The sequence below is a fragment of the Podarcis melisellensis genome (genome assembly GCF_964234715.1).
Source record: "Podarcis melisellensis genome assembly, chromosome: 1".
In the NCBI taxonomy this organism is placed as follows: Eukaryota; Metazoa; Chordata; class Lepidosauria; order Squamata; family Lacertidae; genus Podarcis; species Podarcis melisellensis.
Window position 1 is genome coordinate 17,802,385 of NC_138528.1, and position 17,797 is coordinate 17,820,181.

At 41.8% G+C, this 17,797-nt stretch overlaps 1 protein-coding gene across 11 annotated transcripts in view; it reads left to right on the forward strand.

Annotated features, from left to right (window-relative positions):
• BCL11B (BCL11 transcription factor B) overlaps positions 1–17,536 on the forward strand; it is a 163,994-nt gene extending 146,458 nt beyond the window's left edge. For 10 of the 11 annotated variants that reach the window (XM_081910152.1, XM_081910151.1, XM_081910148.1 and 7 more), the window contains one exon: positions 6,535–17,536. In XM_081910152.1, coding sequence (XP_081766278.1) covers positions 6,535–8,546 — 2,012 coding nt within the window. In that variant the 3' untranslated portion in view covers positions 8,547–17,536. The remainder of the gene's footprint in view (positions 1–6,534) is intronic. The other variant, XM_081910156.1, reaches the window with a different exon arrangement.
• The last annotated feature ends 261 nt before the right edge of the window (positions 17,537–17,797 follow it).

Sequence of the window (17,797 nt, forward strand, 5' to 3'; positions counted from 1 at the left end):
CAAAATAGAACTGAGTGGCAAAGGAGCCACAGGGGTGGCGTGGTCTACTGGTAGACCTAAAGGTGGGGGAATTGGTGGTCCCTGAGGGGATTCACCCCACTTGGGAACCCAGAGGCAAGAGGGGTGTATGGTGTGGTTGATGGCTGCGCACCCCGGAAATGATCTCTTTCAGCTTCTGCCTTCTGGAAGAAGGTACAGGGTTATAAAGACTAGGACTAACCGCCTGAGAAACAGTTTCTATCCAAATTCGATTTTGGTTTTAAACGCAGTGTAAGGAGTCTCTATGGGACTGTATTGTATTTTTAAAAGGGGGTATCAGAGTTTTTAGGGGGCTAACCAGGCTGGGATAGCAGGCTTGTTGGTTTTGAATGTCTTATGTAGATATTTTCCCCCGATTTCATTGTTCTGTATGGGACAATGACAATAAAGATTATCGTATCGTATATATGCAGCTTCCCAGCCAGCCACTTGGGGGAATGGTAGCAGGGCTCTGGTTCCTGCTCAAAGGTGGTTGGGAGAAGGGTCTGCTCATGTTCTGCTTAATAAGCACCTGCTTGGCCACTCTAGGAAACAGATAGTCTCATCCAAGAGGGCTTTGCATATGGCTCTTAAGTGCGTCTACAAGTGGCTGATTAGGAATTAGAATCTGTTAGCTAATCTACCCCCATGCTGCCCCTTCTTGGAGACAAACTCGGTTCTCCAGGCACATTCTCCACCCACTATGACATCTAGAGGCCTTGTGAATTCAGGATCTCGAGAGAAGTAACCACTGTAGAGTCCTCGGTGAACCTTACATCACAACTCGTGCATTATTTATTTATTTTTTTATAAATATTTATTCAAGATTTTCTTAATACAATAAAGAAAAAACAAACAAAATAACATATACTTTAACAACAATCATACTTTCTTCACTTTAGTCCATTTAAATTAATCACTGTTTCAGACACAGTGTGTAATAACAATAATTTATTATTTGTACCCCGTCCACTCTGGGCGGCTTCTAACAAAGATTAAAAATACATCAAAATGTCACACATTAAAAACTTCCCTGAAAAGGTGTCTTCTGAATGTCAGGTAGTTGTTTATCTCTTTGACATCTGATGGGAGGGCGTTCCACAGGGTGGGTGCCACTACCGAGAAGGCCCTCTGCCTGGTTCCCTGTAACTTGGCTTCTCGCAGCGAGGGAACCGCCAGAAGGCCCTCGGAGCTGGACCTCAGTGTCCGGGCAGAACGATGGGGGTGGAGATGCTCCTTCAGGTAATAGAGTTCTGTGGATGAGGAAGGGGGTAGAGAAGAGCCATTCAAGAATAGTCAGTCAAGGATAATGACACAAGTTTATTGTATAACTGCAAAAAAAAAAAAAAATGCTGTAAAAAGATAAGGCTGCATAGCAGTGCAACTGTAGTTCAGTATTCTGTAGATGTAATTTAGTCAGGCACCACCACCCCAGAAGGACTGAGAGCATTGGACGTAATGCAAAGCAAAGAGGGCAAGGGGAGGAAGCCAGCGTGACTCAAGAGTCCCACTTTCACATCTTTGTACTGTAGCAAGTTAAAAGGAAAACTCTCCCATCTCTCCCATGGTGATAATGCTTGAAGTTGGCTGTTCCGTCAGGAGCTCAACCTTCCACTTCAGACTAACACAGGGACCACCCCATGTATTAAAAGCTCATTCTGTATTAGAACTTCTGTATTAGAAGTACATTTAGTTCCGTGTACTAAAGAAATTCTCTAAGTGTGGATCCTTATATAACCAAAATGGCACCTTCCACACATAAGACGGAGGTATGAACAGGATTCGGGGGACCCCAAGATTTGCAAAATTATGAAAAACATCCCTAGGGAGGAAAAAATGCTGAGAGGGATGTGGAAGAGAAACCCCCGACTGCCCAGTGAGGACTTTATCTTTCCCCCCAGTAATGTGTAATGTGCAAAGCCACATTGAGGACACTCACACCAAAGTAGGGTCCGTCCCCCCGCCAAGAATAGGCACTCTGCTTTATTAACTATAAGGATCACTTTATAGCACTATTTGACCGTTCCTGGGCATTTTTAAAATACTTAGCAAGTTTTAGCATATAAAAATGTTCGGAGTGGATCTTCAAAGACTTTTTGACATTGTTCTGTTCTTAAAAGTGAGCATCCACACTGCTCAGGGCAACTTCGAGGCAAGATAACCATGAAGTGATAATATGGAAATGAACATTTTATTTTTTTATTTTCTGTAAGTATGAAAAAAAATAATAAAGGAGAGTCTAGGGAGAGCCTTTGAGGGCTGTGAAACTGAAGCAGGGGAGGAAGAAGGAGAAAAAAAAATAAGTGAATCTGTCAGAGCTGAGTAGCCTGCAGTCAATTTTGCCATTGTGAACAGGGGGCTGCCGAACAGAAGAGTTTAGGGGCATGAAAGAGAAATGAAAGAAAAACAAAGGGAAGAGCTGCTGCTGTTATGACCGATAACTTGTCATATCAGTATCTTATGCCAGTAATACACACTAATAAGCTGGTTTTGAACGGGAATAAGAAAGCAGAAGTAAAATGGATTCATTCTTTCACTTGCATTTCACAGAGGTGATTTTTTAAAAAAATGCAAATTATTAGTATTATTATTATTACTACTATTTTAAAAAAACACCACCACCACAAAAAACCAAAGCTTCTCAGCTGTATGAAACAAATGCCAGTGGCTAGCCAGCTGCCATTTTAAGGCTATGTTTTTAATTTTATTTTTAAACCATCCATTAGACTGACCTTGGTCTTCAGCTCAGCCCACAACATACTGTTTTATCTATCTGCTTTTCCTGAGGTAAATCTCTTTCCTGAGTAAACCTCTTTCCTGGCAAATACAGAAGGAGTGTGCGAGGAAGGGGGAACTCTGTTATTAGGCAAACCAGTTTCTGGGAACACGGAGAGAAAACAGATAAATAGAGAATTCACTCTGCGACTTTAAAGAAGGAAGACCCAGTCAGCTGTGGGAAATCAGTCAATTAATTAGTGTTTATAAAATGGAGGTAAAGGGTGCCAAACAGTCTTTAATGTGAAGCTATATGACCTTGTAAGATTCTGCTCTTTGGTTGCTATTAGATCACACTTTTTATTATTATTTTTTAAAGGGTTTTATTAAAGTCCATTCAAGGGTGAGTTGAGGTAAAACATATTGTTAAAAAAAAGCTTTTGACAGAATATGCTATATATTTTAGCCTGCCTCAGTGATTTCTGTCACATTCTATACTACGTATAGTGTTGTTTAAGAAACATTAAAGGTCTAGACTTCTTTTTGTCACATTCATTCTTGAGAAAGAAAGAAAAAAAAATTAACTATTGGAAGTACTAATGGGAGCACTGACTGTTGAATAATCTTCAGAGCTGACATAAAACAACTTCTTCTGCCTGCCAAATGCCTCAGTTGCTAAGTTGATAGTAAAGGACATTTCTCTGTAGGATCATGGTCTATAAAATTGTTAGGGATTTCTGCTAGAATGCTTCTGGTTGTATGTCTTTTTCTTATGGAGCAACATTTAGTGTTTGGAAGCAGCAGCAACCAAAGCCATACAGCAAATTGCCCTACAGCAAGATTTTGGGTTAGGGTTGGGTGAGAATGTCATATTTTCCCCATGAATCTTAAATCCCATCACTTAGAGCAGGGAAGCAAGTTTTTCCTAAAGTGTGACTAATGGCTCATTGACACTGGACTTGCTCTAAAGTCTATATTGCTCCAGCTTATAACTTACTTTATCTACTCTTAGGGACTAGTGTGCCCCAAGATCTGTGCATCCTATGGGGTTTGCCTAGCTTCTCTGTTGATTGACTGATGAATGTCTCTCTCCCTCTTTCCCAATACTGTACTTAGGCTTTGTCCCAACTAATTGTTTATGTACAATGTGCAGATACCATTAATGTTGGTTTCAATGGGACTCGGGGAAATCGTCCCCACGTGTCGATATCTACATAATACTTCTTGCCTTCCAGTTCTTTGCAGAGAATACGCAAGGCATTCAAACAGCTCTAAGAGCCCTGTCTCTGCCAATCGGAACTACTATAATTAGGGAGTAGGAATCCAGATTTGTGATCTCTGTGTTAGCTTGGGGCATGTCTGTAGGGCATTTTCTCCCTTAAACGGCATGAGATGTTGATTCAGGGATGCAAATGCCCTCATTCCCATTCATCCATGCTCTCTTATCATACCTAGGGCAAGCATCTGCCCAGTGTCCATTGGGGCACATCTGTGGGGGGTTTTTTGCGCATGCTCTAACACAGCGGTTCTCAACCTGTAGGTCCCCAGATGTTATTGGACTACAACTCCCATCATCCCTAGCTAGCAAGGCCAGAGCTCAGGGATGATGGGAGTTGTAGTCCAACAACATCTGGGGACCCACAGGTTGAGAGCCGCTGCTCTAACAGATCAGGGAGCCGCTGCTCTAACAGGGAGAAGATTCTCTTGCCCCATCATGGCGGCTTCTTCTTCTTCTTCTTCTTCTTCTGCTTCTGCTATTGCCAAGGCCAAACAGGAAGGAATGGATACAGGGTGGTGGAGATTGCTATAGTGGATTGCTTCTGCAAGTGCCAGTGCAAAAAGTGGGCTGCAAGTCATAAGCACGGTTGAAAAAGAGCCAGAAATAGGAGTGGCAGGTGACAGGTAACAAGCCCTTGTGGTGCCTTTGAAATGTCCTGCACAAAGTCTTCTGCTCCTTTTTGTTTCCATGCTGCTAGCAACCAACAGAGCATGGTAGCAGGAACCTTGACTTGCGATAAGAGAACAGTGGTAGTTTCAAAATAAAGGAAATTTGGACAGGACATCCCCACCCCACTCTCCATATTGGGCAATTCCTAGAGAATGGTACCATATTTAGAGGCATGTGTTTTGCAGAATCCTTTTCCTGTTTCTCACTGAGCCAGTCCAGACAATCTGAAAGCAGTAGAGTTAATTGTAATAAGGGTCAGACTTTTGGTTTTTTTAAATAACAATTTTGTCAATATCCTTGCTGTGAGAATATATTCATTTTCCGGCAGAGCACCCAGAAATCAGCTGCCATAGTTTTCCTGTGTAAAACAGATAGCTCCTGTGAAAAAGCTGAATGTGACATTTTAAAAAATCTGGAATGTATCTATATCTAGGAATTTGCCAGGTTTTATGGAAGTGTTCCTATTTAAGGTGATGATAAAACGTTTTGCTTTGTGTATCCAGGGATGGATTTTTTATTTATTTTTTGATAGCGAAATAATTGAGTGCTGAGCTCTAACTTGCCCACACCTGCCTCTCTTTTTTTCCTTTTTTTTTTTTTTTACAATTCTGAAGAAGGAATGTGTTTTTAAACGTTCATTCACTAGCTGAGAAGACAAAGCAACAGTAGATTAGGAAGACAAACAAGAGAGTCAAAAGTTCAAACTTTTTTTGGTATTAAATGACACGGTTTGAGTACTTCTGTATATAACCCAGTTCAAATATGGCTCCGGTGTCTGTTAACAACTACATCCAACTGTTATTATGGGTTTTCATAATTAGACAATTATTTATCTTCTGACGTGTTCAGGGCTTTCAATAAACACAGAAGCAGGATGGTTTCTTCGCAGGGTGCATTTTTTAAAAAAAGCTTAGATGGGATTCTAACACCACTGTTGTCGGTGAAAATAAGGCTGGATTAGAATATGGGAGATTGGCATTTGAAACCTATTTAGGGGTGTTCCTGGTAAAATCCTAGACACATAAAGAACTGCCTTATATCAACTTGGCTCATTAGCCCCACCTAGGTCACTAAATCAATTGGCAGTGGTTCACCAATGTTTTAGCAGGAGCCCCCAACTATCTGGAGATGCCAAAGATTGAATTTAGGGGCTTTGGACATGCAGAACATTTTCTAGAAAAATAGCACTGAAGAAGCATATTCGATTAAACAGAAGGGCACACATATTCAACCGATGAGCTTATGTTCGAGGGTAAACTTGATTGTTTTGAGGCTATTTTGGTTCTGGTGCGCTAACAGGGAATGAAATAGAAAATGCTAACACGTCTAACTAGGAATCGGTAGCTTCCATTTACTAAGCTGTTAATTGTTCCTCATTCTTCAATATCACAAAAGGCACCTCCACTTAATTTTTGCATCCCCCCCCCCCCTGAAATTTCACCTCTCCTCTAAGGAGCTGTAGGATTTGTGATTTTCCTCCCACCCTTTAATCCTCCCAACAAACCTGTGAGGTAGGTTATGCCCAAAGTCACCCAGTCCGCTTCACGGTTGAGCAGAGATCTGAACGAATAATTTTTGAGCGAAGTAGGGACTCTTCTCCTGCAAGTGGAACAGACATGTCTTACCCCAGCAGCAAGCCATAACTTTTTTTTTTGCTATACTGTAAACAGATTATGGGTACGACGCAAACATGCATTTCCCTTTTTGTATTAGAAAATAGAAATGACACATTATAACTGGAAATATTTTTTGCTTAGAAGTTGTCTGTGTTATAATACTGATCTCTCTCTCTCTCTCTGTCTCTCTGTCTCTCTGTCTCTCTGTCTCTCTGTCTCTTTCTTTCCCTTCTATAGGTAAAGATGAGCCTTCAAGCTATATTTGCACAACATGCAAGCACCCTTTTAACAGCGCTTGGTTCTTGCTTCAGCATGCCCAGAACACACATGGATTCCGCATCTACCTGGAAACAAGCCCTTCAAACAGCTCCCTTACTCCACGCATCACCATCCCTCCTCCTCTGGGACCCGAGACTGTTGCACAGTCCCCGCTGATGAATTTCCTTGGTGACAACAACCCTTTTAGTCTCTTGCGAATGACAGGTCCCATCCTGCGCGATCACCCTGGCTTTGGCGAAGGCCGGCTCCCCAACACGCCTCCCCTCTTCAGCCCGCCGCCTCGCCATCACCTGGATCCGCATCGCCTTAGTGCCGAAGAAATGGGGTTAGTTGCCCAGCATCCCAGTGCCTTTGACAGAGTCATGCGTTTAAACCCCATGGCAATTGAGTCGCCAGCGATGGATTTCTCCAGAAGGCTTCGAGAACTGGCAGGGAACAACTCCACCCCTCCGCCAGTTTCTCCCAACCGCAACAACCCTATGCATCGCTTGTTGAATCCTTTCCAGCCAAGCCCTAAATCTCCTTTTTTGAGCACCCCGCCATTGCCGCCGATGCCCCCGAGCAGCACTACGCCTCCCCAGCCTCAGGCTAAGAGCAAGTCCTGTGAATTTTGCGGGAAAACGTTCAAGTTCCAGAGCAATCTCATCGTCCACCGGCGCAGCCACACAGGAGAGAAGCCCTACAAATGCCAGCTCTGCGACCATGCCTGTTCTCAAGCTAGCAAGCTAAAACGCCATATGAAAACGCATATGCACAAAGCTGGGTCCATGACAGGGAGGTCGGATGACGGATTGTCTGCCACAAGCTCCCCTGAGCCCGGCACAAGTGAGCTCACTGGGGAGGGACTAAAGTCTAGTGAGGCAGACTTCAGGAACGAGAGCGATCCTTCTCTAGGCCACGACAATGAAGAAGAGGAAGAGGAGGAGGAGGAGGAGGAAGAGCTGGAAAACGAAAGTAGGCCCGAGTCCAGCTTCAGCATGGACTCGGAGCTGAGCCGTAACCGAGAGAACGGTTCCAAATCGCTGCCAGATGAAAAATCCCTCGTCCTAGGGAAAGTGATAGAGAATGTTAGCCTTGGTACCATCCAGCAATACAGCGACATGTTGGCTGAGAAGCAGAAAAGGAGCGGCTTCATGAAGAGGTCCTCTGACCAGCGAGACCTCTGCCCCCGAGACCTTTGCCAGAGAGACACCGGCGACGAAGACTCGGTAGCTGGAGAACTTGACCGTACTGAGGAGGGGACAGTCAACGGGAGGAACTTTGGTCCTGGAGAGCCTTTCCCCGGCCTGTTCCCTCGCAAGCCCACCCCCATCACAAGCCCCAGTTTAAACAACTCCTCGAAAAGGATAAAGATAGAGAAAGATTTGGACTTGCCACCAGCAACAATAATACCTTCTGAAAATGTTTACTCGCAGTGGCTGGTGGGCTACGCAGCGTCAAGGCACTTCATGAAAGATCCATTTCTTGGGTTCACAGACTCCCGACAATCCCCCTTCGCCACCTCTTCTGAGCATTCCTCTGAGAACGGAAGCCTGCGTTTCTCCACCCCTCCAGGGGATATGCTGGACGGCGGTCTCTCAGGGCGCAGCGGGACGGCGAGCGGAGGCAGCACGCCCCACATCAGCGGACCTGGCCCCGGCCGACCCAGTTCCAAGGAAGGACGGCGGAGCGACACGTGCGAGTACTGTGGCAAGGTCTTTAAGAACTGCAGTAACTTAACGGTGCATCGGCGGAGCCACACGGGAGAGCGGCCTTACAAATGTGAGCTCTGCAACTATGCATGCGCCCAGAGCAGTAAGCTGACGCGTCATATGAAAACACATGGCCAGATAGGGAAGGAGGTCTACCGCTGCGACATTTGTCAGATGCCCTTCAGTGTTTACAGCACCCTGGAGAAACACATGAAAAAGTGGCATGGCGAACACTTGCTGACAAATGATGTCAAAATTGAGCAGGCAGAAAGAAGCTAAGGCCCCCGCTGGGTTTAAAAAAAAATAAAAATCAGGGGTCTAGGTAACATTTAAATTGTACAGTTTTAACTATTGCCAACTGAGAAAAGCTGACCTAACTTGCCTCCATATACATAATTTAGCATAACTATGGCAGGTGCCAGAATTTGGCACTTAAATATAACCTGTGTCTACAAAGTTCTATTAAACCTGAGGATTGGTTAAGGCAGTAAAAATTGTGAAGCCTTTTAACTGTGCAATAATTTCTGTATTTATTGGGTTATTTTGTATTTTTTAATTTTTTTTTGGCATGTGCAGGTATTTTTTTTTAATACTTTCCCCTCCTGTTTTAGATTTCCTTTAAAATTTTGTTGAGTATCCCATTCTAATTTTCCCCACTAGTAACCTGAGATTATTTGCATTACAGGGGAAGATACATATCAATTTAAATTATAATTTTATAGGGCCGCTGCTTTGTTGAATCTTATGCTAAGCATGTGTAATTTCTTGTGAAGAAGCCAGCATTTTAAATAATAATTTTCTTCTCTCTCTTATTATTATTTTTTAGCGCCCCCCCCCCCCCGCTTTTCTTTGAGAAAGAAAGAAAAAGGAAATCATTTGAAAATTAGGAAATATAAAATAGTACCGCGGATAACAATCTTAAAAATTGTAGCACTTTCTTTTGGATTTGGATCTAATATGTAGCACTGGTGATGCCACTAAAAATAGAGGCCTTTACATATTTTTTTTGTAAAAAAGATAAAATCCCAGACTTCCACAGTAGAAGTTATGAAAGCTAAAAAGAAATAGGCAAATGTGTTCCCGCCCCCTTAAAGGCAGCTATATTTATAAGAGCAATAGCAAGAGTTGTGCATTATTAGTATGGAATTCGTTCCGTTTACTAATGACTTACTTTCACCTTTCTGCCATCTTCTTTAACTTCATTACATAAAGGGAATGGAAGAGCCCTGACAGCTAGAAGCATGTCAAATTTTAGAAAGCTTGGAGTAAGAAAAGGAACCTTGCTTGTCGTCCCCCCGCCCTCCCCGCCCCATGTCACTTGCTATTCTGGCCTTAAACTTTACGCACACAATAATTGAAGTTATCACTTGACGACCTGAATACATGATAATGGCTGCAATGGACCGTTCTGTAGCAAATACACCAGTGCCCCTTTTGGGGGACCAGGTTTGCAACCCTAACCCCATGTTAGCTGGGAGCAAGTCCCACTGAACTCAGCAGGACCTACTTCTGTGTAGACACAGTTAGGACTGCACTCACTGCAAACGTGGTTTCATACCGAACCTCAGTTTGTGTAGTAAGTGCACACGTGTGGGCATGTGTGTGAACGCAGGGTCGTGCGCGCGCACATGCTATGGCTAACGTAATTGTTTTGATTAGGACTGGTGAATCAAATTACAGTACCCGATGAATCACATGAAACCTGCATGCTTCTTCATATGGCTAAAACAGTTGCTCTGAAGAAGAAAGCCCATTATTATTATTTTTGGTGGTACATAGATGCATCACAGCAGGTGCCCATTAGAAGTGGCATTCCCTCCTCTGTATGCTTTGCATGCAAAAGGTTCCAGGTTCAATCCCTGGTGTCTCCAGAGAGGGCTGGTCTGAAGCCTTGGAGAGCTGTTGTCAGTCATTATAGACCATGCTGAGCTCGAGGGACGACATCTTCTAATATGGGCAGCCTTTCCCCCATTTTCTATTTAGAAGTGCTCTCCATTGCTTTTTTCCTGGTCGCAACCGTAGGAACACTTACCTGGGAGTAAGCCTCATTGAAGGCAGTGACTTATTTCTGAATTAGACCTGCACTGTGCATATATTTAAGGGGGGGTTAATCCAACCAATTCATTGATTAAAGGTTGACATATTGTCATATGATCAGTTTTCTCAGGGTGTATTATCTATCCCATCAGGCAATTACCCGTCACATTAGGCAATTATACAACAATGGGAGATGTTAATCCTTGTTGACACAAATTAAGCAGGGCACATAAACTTGCATAAGAACTTTCGCTGTGTGAACTTGAAAGAGCCCCAGTTTACTCCCAACAGCCTTTGGTAAGGAAGAGTAACAACATCTTAATCCTTGCGTCCTTCCTTGTCTCCCTCTGTTGGATGCCGACTGCTTAGCTAGCGAGCAAAATAATAAACTTTTACCAAGCTGACCCCTACGGAGAGTTCCGGCCATATTTTGTCTGTTGTAGCAAAACAACTCAGATTCTAATGTAAGATATATGTTTGGCTTCAAGGTGCCACAAGACTCAAGTTTCTACATCAACAGGATGTATAGAAACCCAGTTTAAAATAATGATGTCGGGTCCAAATTCCCACCACAAGGCGGGACCAGCCACACATAAGCCCATCTCAAGCAACCTGTCAAATCCACACCCCAGTGCCCCATTAATCAGTAAGTAAATGGAAGAGATTCTTGAAGAGCAGATAGCTCCAGATGACTCAGCTAAGTGAGCCAAGCTATATACTTCCCTAGGCTTGTTGGTCATTGGGACCTGATGGGAACTCCTTCCCTATTCCAGATATCAGGTATTTTAGCCCCCTGGGCTACAATGTTCCTGAAACCAGTTCCCAGCACCATGGCGATACCCAACTCCCAATATTTATTTGAGCAACTTGTGGGTTTACATTGCATTTACATTACTCATGTTCCATGTTAATATTTTATTCTATTATTTATTGAATTGATATATCTCCCTACACCCGCAGGTCTCAGGCTGGTTCACAGAATAAAATCAGAATATAAAACCACAAAGTACATAATCAAAATAAAAACAACAATAACCCAATAACCCCCCCCCCCATGATTGTAATATGGAGATAGAAATAAGAGAGCCGAACTTGCTGCCCCAATCATCATGTCCCCTGCTGGCTGAATCCCTTCTCCGCCATCTATAAACTGGGGAAATATCTTTAGAAGCAAGCATATTCTACAAACCCAGTTTCACCTGATCATCTTGAGTTCTAAAACATGGGACAGTCGCGGCATGTGGTGCAGGATTCCCACCCCGCCTCCCCCAGCAGATGGACATAGAGAGGCAGAGACCTAATGGGGGATGTGAGATGACCCCATTCTGTTCCCTCCCCACGGTCACAGCCATGGAGATGATAACTTCTGAATAGGGCTAATCTTTTACATGCGTTTGTCTTTAAAATGGCAGCTGATTTAAAAATGAGAGTAGCTGTTCCCTAATTTTGACGCATCCGATATTCAAGAAATATTCAATATTCAAATACTATAATGCTCCCATGGTTGCCGTACTGTTTCTAAAGGCAAGCCCAGTGCAGACCACCAGCTACTTCCGGTGGTCCACCACTGGTGTTTGCCTTGGGTCTGAAGATGGCAATTCTCGTGCACCAGACCTCCCGGGTCAAGTTGGCTTGGTGAATCACCGCTTGTACACTATGTTTCACATTCAGTATACCACGCAGAGACAAATACACAAGGTTGCTCACCACAATTATGGAAATGCTTCTAAGGAATATCTGCACTTAAGACTGGGATCTGAATAAAACACACACACACTCTCCTGCATATTTGCGCACCCCATGACACCAATTTGTGCAATATTGTACAAATACGATTTGCTTACTTCACAGTGGTTTCCTTACACAGTGGTTTCCTTCCTGGCTTTTGCCTAAGACTTCTGTATAAACTGTGCTCTCTAGCAAAAAGCAACAGTGATAGTTACAGCTGTTATTCAAGAGCCGAGTGCTAGCCTAGACTGCGAGGCATTTTGCCAGGGAAATGAAAATATTGTCTCGTATAATGCACAATTATGTTATTGTAAAGTAAATAGGCCAAATGCTCCCTTTTAGAATAGTGCCATTAAAGTAACGTGTAAGTATTGACGAGGCGTCTCTATAGTCAAGGTTTTCAGGGTTGCAACCTTTAAAAGGGTACTGAAATAAAAAGGTGTGTAAATTAAAAACTCCCTATATTTGGAAGTGCACGATTTGAGTTCCATAAAGCAGGTTTGTTTTGTTTCTGGTTTTTTTTTTAAAAAAAAAACCAAACTTCATTATTCATTGAATTATAAAAACTAAACTAAAAGCTGTGACGTCCAATTTTTCTTTGGATAGATTTTTGGGTAATTTAGCACTGGGGAAGGATCCATAATTGTAAACCAATTTGCCCACATTCTTAAACTCCAGTCACACATTGTACTTCGTTTAGGGTTACTGGATGTGCTTTGTTTATGCTAAATCTCATATTCCAGTATGTCATATCTCACATAGAACAGAAAATAAGGACCTTCACTTGACACTCTTGGCTCAGCCTTTTCATTCTGAACTTTCTTAAGGCAAATGATTATATTAATCCCTTGATGGGGACAATGAGGTCAGGCGGAAGGCACCTATAGACCTACAGCTTGGTGCATTTGTTTGGTTGAAAGAGTAGGAACCCATTTAGGTAAAAATATTAAATAACCTGCTCTTCTCTTCTGTTTTTAAAAAAATCATTTTCAAGTGTGGCTATCCCGGGAAGATAGACAGCTACCAGAGGAGACCCAGCCTCCTTTATGCCTTTTACCTCCTCACAAGTCAGATTTTGTATGTTGCCTTGACCGCAGAATCTAAGTTGCATTTTTCTTTACTTGGTGTTGTGTTGTTTGACAGGGCTGTGGAATAATGGGACACTTTGTGGGCTTTTGGCTTCCGTATGCATCTCTCTCATGTGAGCATTCCACCACGTGTGTCCATATGCCTCATAAACTTCCTTTTTCTTTTAATATCCCAGATCAGAATACGTGCCCTCATCCAAATTGCCCATCTTTCTTTTGTGCATTGGGTAGACCCATATATATATCTCCCCATCCTACTTGACCTAGGGAGGTTTTCTAGGGTATAATTTGGATTCCCCTGATTTAGTCTGTCAAGACAGTGGACAATGTAAAAGTTACGCATTTTGATTCTGTTGACCCGCACTTTAAAGCTTTTTGTTCGCGTTCAAAACCAGCGGCTTCTGAACAAGAAATTACAACAGCTTTGTCTTTGCTTGGCCCAGAGGTGGGTGAAACTATTAAGGGGGACATCTGAGATTAAGTGTCAGTGTTGCTAAGCGTGGCATTCACAATACTGGCACTATAAAGAAAATAATAATAATAACTTATTGGACAGTTTTTCTACTGCCATTCAATTTGATGTGAGTGCCTTGAAAACTGATCTTCCTATTTGAGTCTCTTGAGACAAATGCAAACATTTTTGTGAAATGAAAAGACTTTTAAAAAAAACGGTAGAACAAGAAAAGTACGTTCTTTTAGGGTTAAAACAAAACAAAACAAAAGAGCCACATTTACTTTAAAAAAAAAAAATCCTGGTTGAAGATAGTGGACATGAAAATGCCATAAGACCCAATCAAATGAAGATGTATATCCAGCACAACTTCGGACATCAATTTGCTGAATTGTTCTCAGCCTCTCTCTTTTTTTTCAGGACAACGCTGCTTAGGAAATGGAATGGAAATGATTTACTGCTGAATTAAAACTCAAATGACACAAATTGCAAGTTGTTATCATTGAATGAAAAAAAATTCAGGAACAACGGCTAATTTTTTTAAAAGTTAAATTTAGTGCACTCTGTCTTAAAATACGTTTACAGTATTGAATACATACAAGGGTAAAAAAAAATTGTGTGTATGTGTGTTTGAGCAATCTCTCTTCTTCTTTTTTTCAAAGTTTGCTTAATAGGTTATTAAAAATGCCATAATGGCCATGTGTATATTGTTTTCTTTTGGTGACGGGGTTTTAGTATATATTATATATATTAAAATTTCTTGATTACTGTAAAAGTGGACCAGTATTTGTAATAATGGAGAATGCCTGGGCATTTTACAAAACCAGAAAGAAAAAAAAAACTTTTCTCTTTTTTCCTTGAAAATGTTGCAGTAAAATTTAAATGGTGGGTCTATAAATTTGTTCTTGTCACTGTAACTGTAAAGTCTGAGTTTTAGTAATTTTTTTTTTCTGCCTTGGGTGTTGAATTTTTATTTCAAGAAAAAATGTATAGAAACTTGTATTTGGGGATTAAAAGGTGACTGCTACACCATGTAGAAAAAGTATGTAGGAAAAAAGTGCTTAATATTGTTATTGCTTTGCAGATTAAAAAAAAAAAATCACATTTCTGACCTGTACCTATTTTTATCTCTCTCTCCCCCCCCTCCCCTGCCCCTATACCCCCCTCTTCTGGAATGGATATTGATATTGGTTAATTCATATAATGTAGGCACTTGCTGTATTTTTACTGGAACTTGTAATTTTTTAACTGTACGCTTGTCCTTTTAAAGGGATTTAATGTACTTTTTTGTTAGTGAATTTGGAAATAAAAATAAAAACAAACAAACAGGCTGCCATAATATATTTTTTTAATTTGGCAGGATAAAATAGTGCAAAAAAATAAATAATAATTGTATGTCAAGACCTTATTGTACAGAAGAAGGAAAAAAAATAAAAATAAAAGGGTTGTTTAACGACCTGTTGAGTAAAAGAAACAAAACAATTATTATTTTTAATTATGTGGTTTCTGGGGTTCCTTTTTTTCTCTTCGGAAGGGGCGGGGTGTCAGGTTTTGTTTTGTTTATAAGTTGTTCTGTTCGCAATTTTAGTTGTGTGTATGTATATGTAATTTTTTTTCTGTCAGAAATGGCCTACAAAAAAAAAAAGAAAAGAAAAGAAAAGAAAGGAAGAAGCACTGTTCATACAGGGCAGTAATGACTTTGAAACTGCCTGGACCCCTTGTATCAAGGCCTTTCCAGGTAGAGTTGAACTAGGATGGCTGGCTGTTGCCTGTTATTGTTAAATGAAACTCAGTTTTTGTGAAGATGTTTGACGTAACATTCCACAGATGCCCCCCGCTTTTTTTTTAGAGTCGGGGAAGCGGCTTTTGCCTGGCACACGTAGACTTTCCGGCCCCAGTCCATAAAACTGCACGGTGTGTGTGCTTAAGGTACCCAGCACTACTGGTTTTGACATCACTGGCACCTGCCATGGGATGAAGGGGCATGTTTGCAGTCAGGGTACTCACCATCACTGGATAGGCACTGTTAATCCTCACTGCACCAACTATCTGCCAGGGCAATGTGCATCTGGACCTTCGCCCAATTGATCCTGCAAGGGTGTGGGGCCTGATCCCAGGGCACCCATCCATTACCACCTCTTCATAGCCTTCATCTGAAACGGTTTGAAAAGAGGTAGGGGGAAGGAAGGGAGACCAAACACTCTGTTGGTGCAACTGTGAATTGGGTCGGAGTGAAAAATTTGGCCTGGGCACGTCCCACTTCTACCCCACCTTCCCTTTCCATGCCCCAATCCCTGTCGGAACAGGACCATGTACAGGTTTTGCCAGTCTGCTCTTTTGTCTGCTTTCGTTGCTGTTGACTCCTAATTGTACATTCCATAAATTTCTTAAATATCTGAAGGACTGGGATGAAATTCTGTGCCTTTAGGTTGACAAACACTCCTCCCTAGGATTGCTTTGTTAAGTCCCAATAATTAGGATTATGCCATGAGTTGAGCGTTATTTTTTAATCTTTATTTTGTTTCTGCTGTTTCAGTTTTTTAAAAAAATTAATGGGGGGGGGGGAAACGGGGCAAGGCACCGTGCTAGGGACTATTTTAAGGCAAGGGAGAGCAAATACGAGGAGCCATTAGCAGTGTGTGAAGAAATAGCAGGGGGGGGGAGGGGGAAACACACGTGATTATGAAGTCACAGAGCCATCACAATGCCAAGGGCGCGTCGGGTTGTAGAACTGGCCTAGCCATTCCTCCTTCCAGCTCTTCAGAATTAGGGATAAGGTTACGCTAAGACCTTGTTGTGGAGCAACCTTCTACATGAACACCAGAGAACCTTCTTACAGAAATATTTCATAGTATCCTACAACACGCACACCCCTTCCCCTACTCTGGAGTACATCCTGGAGTATTATTCGGAGATATTTTTGGTGAAAACCAGGCATAGGGTATTTTATATATAGGTGCCTTGCTTTCTCCGAAACTAAATCCACAGCGAAGTGAATTCAGATTTCCTTTTGAAACTGTGAGCACGACACTTTTCCTCCTGGATGAACTCAGATTTAAACCACCAGCAGCTGTCTTATTATGTGTCTTGAATCGATGAGAAACCAACATACAAGCACAAACATTGTGTTTCCTGAAACCACGGTGACCCCACCTCCTCCCTGCTTTTAAGAATCCCTGCTTCACAAGGCCATAAGCACAATATGGCCGACCTGCCACAGGTATCTCTGCTGTTGAGATTATTTTTTACACTGCTAATATCAGCAACGTTAACAGTGTTAAGTCACAATTATCCCATGCAGCACACCCCTGCTCCGCTTAAAATCGATGCACAAAGAGCATTTCTGGAGCAACAGCCCTCCTTTTTTTTAGAATGTGGACGTTCAAAATAGAGTCGTGCCCTTCAGCATTTCATCCTAGTCCTGATTAAATACAGTCCAAGGGGTTATTTTGTTTTTGTTTTTCACAGGCAAACTCATTTTATGGTGCTCTTTGTATTTTAGAACTGCAAAGCAAAGTAACGTTGATTTCAGTTGTTTGCATTTGTATCGGCAAGGCAAACTATTTTTATTACCTTTTTCTATTACTTATTGTATGAGCTTTCATTGTTTACTTGGAGGTTTTGTCTTTTACTACAAGTTTGGAACTATTTATTATTGCTTGGTATTTGTGCTCCATTTTAAAAAAAAAGGAAAGAAAGAAAGAAAGATAGGAGCACTTTTTTATTATGGGTAAAATGTTGAGATGGCAGGAGGTCATTTCAATATCACTTAGTGAAATATTTATTGTTCCTTTTATTCTCTGTACAAGACTCCTGACCTCTCCCCCATCCCACCCCACTTGTCACATTGTTGAGTTCAGCATGTGTCTACCATTTCATTTGTACGCTCGTTCAAAACAACGTTTGTTCCAGTTTCAAGTTATAAAAAAATAATAATAAATTGGACATTTGACTTGATCTCCAAATATTGTCTTTACTGCTTATTTGAATTTGGAGCTAAGGTGGATGGCAAGTTTAGTTTTGGTTTTTTTAAGGCACAGATTTGGGGGTGGAGAAACTTTGTCCTAAGGTGGCTAGACACATTATATTGTTCCAACAAGGATGCAGAAAAGCACATGGCTCAAGGCTTTTCTATAGTTCAAAGAGCCAGCCTAGTTTTCAATGCAACACATTGAGCCCTGTTGTGGTGGACATTTTGTTCAGTCTCATTGCTTCCTAGCACATCT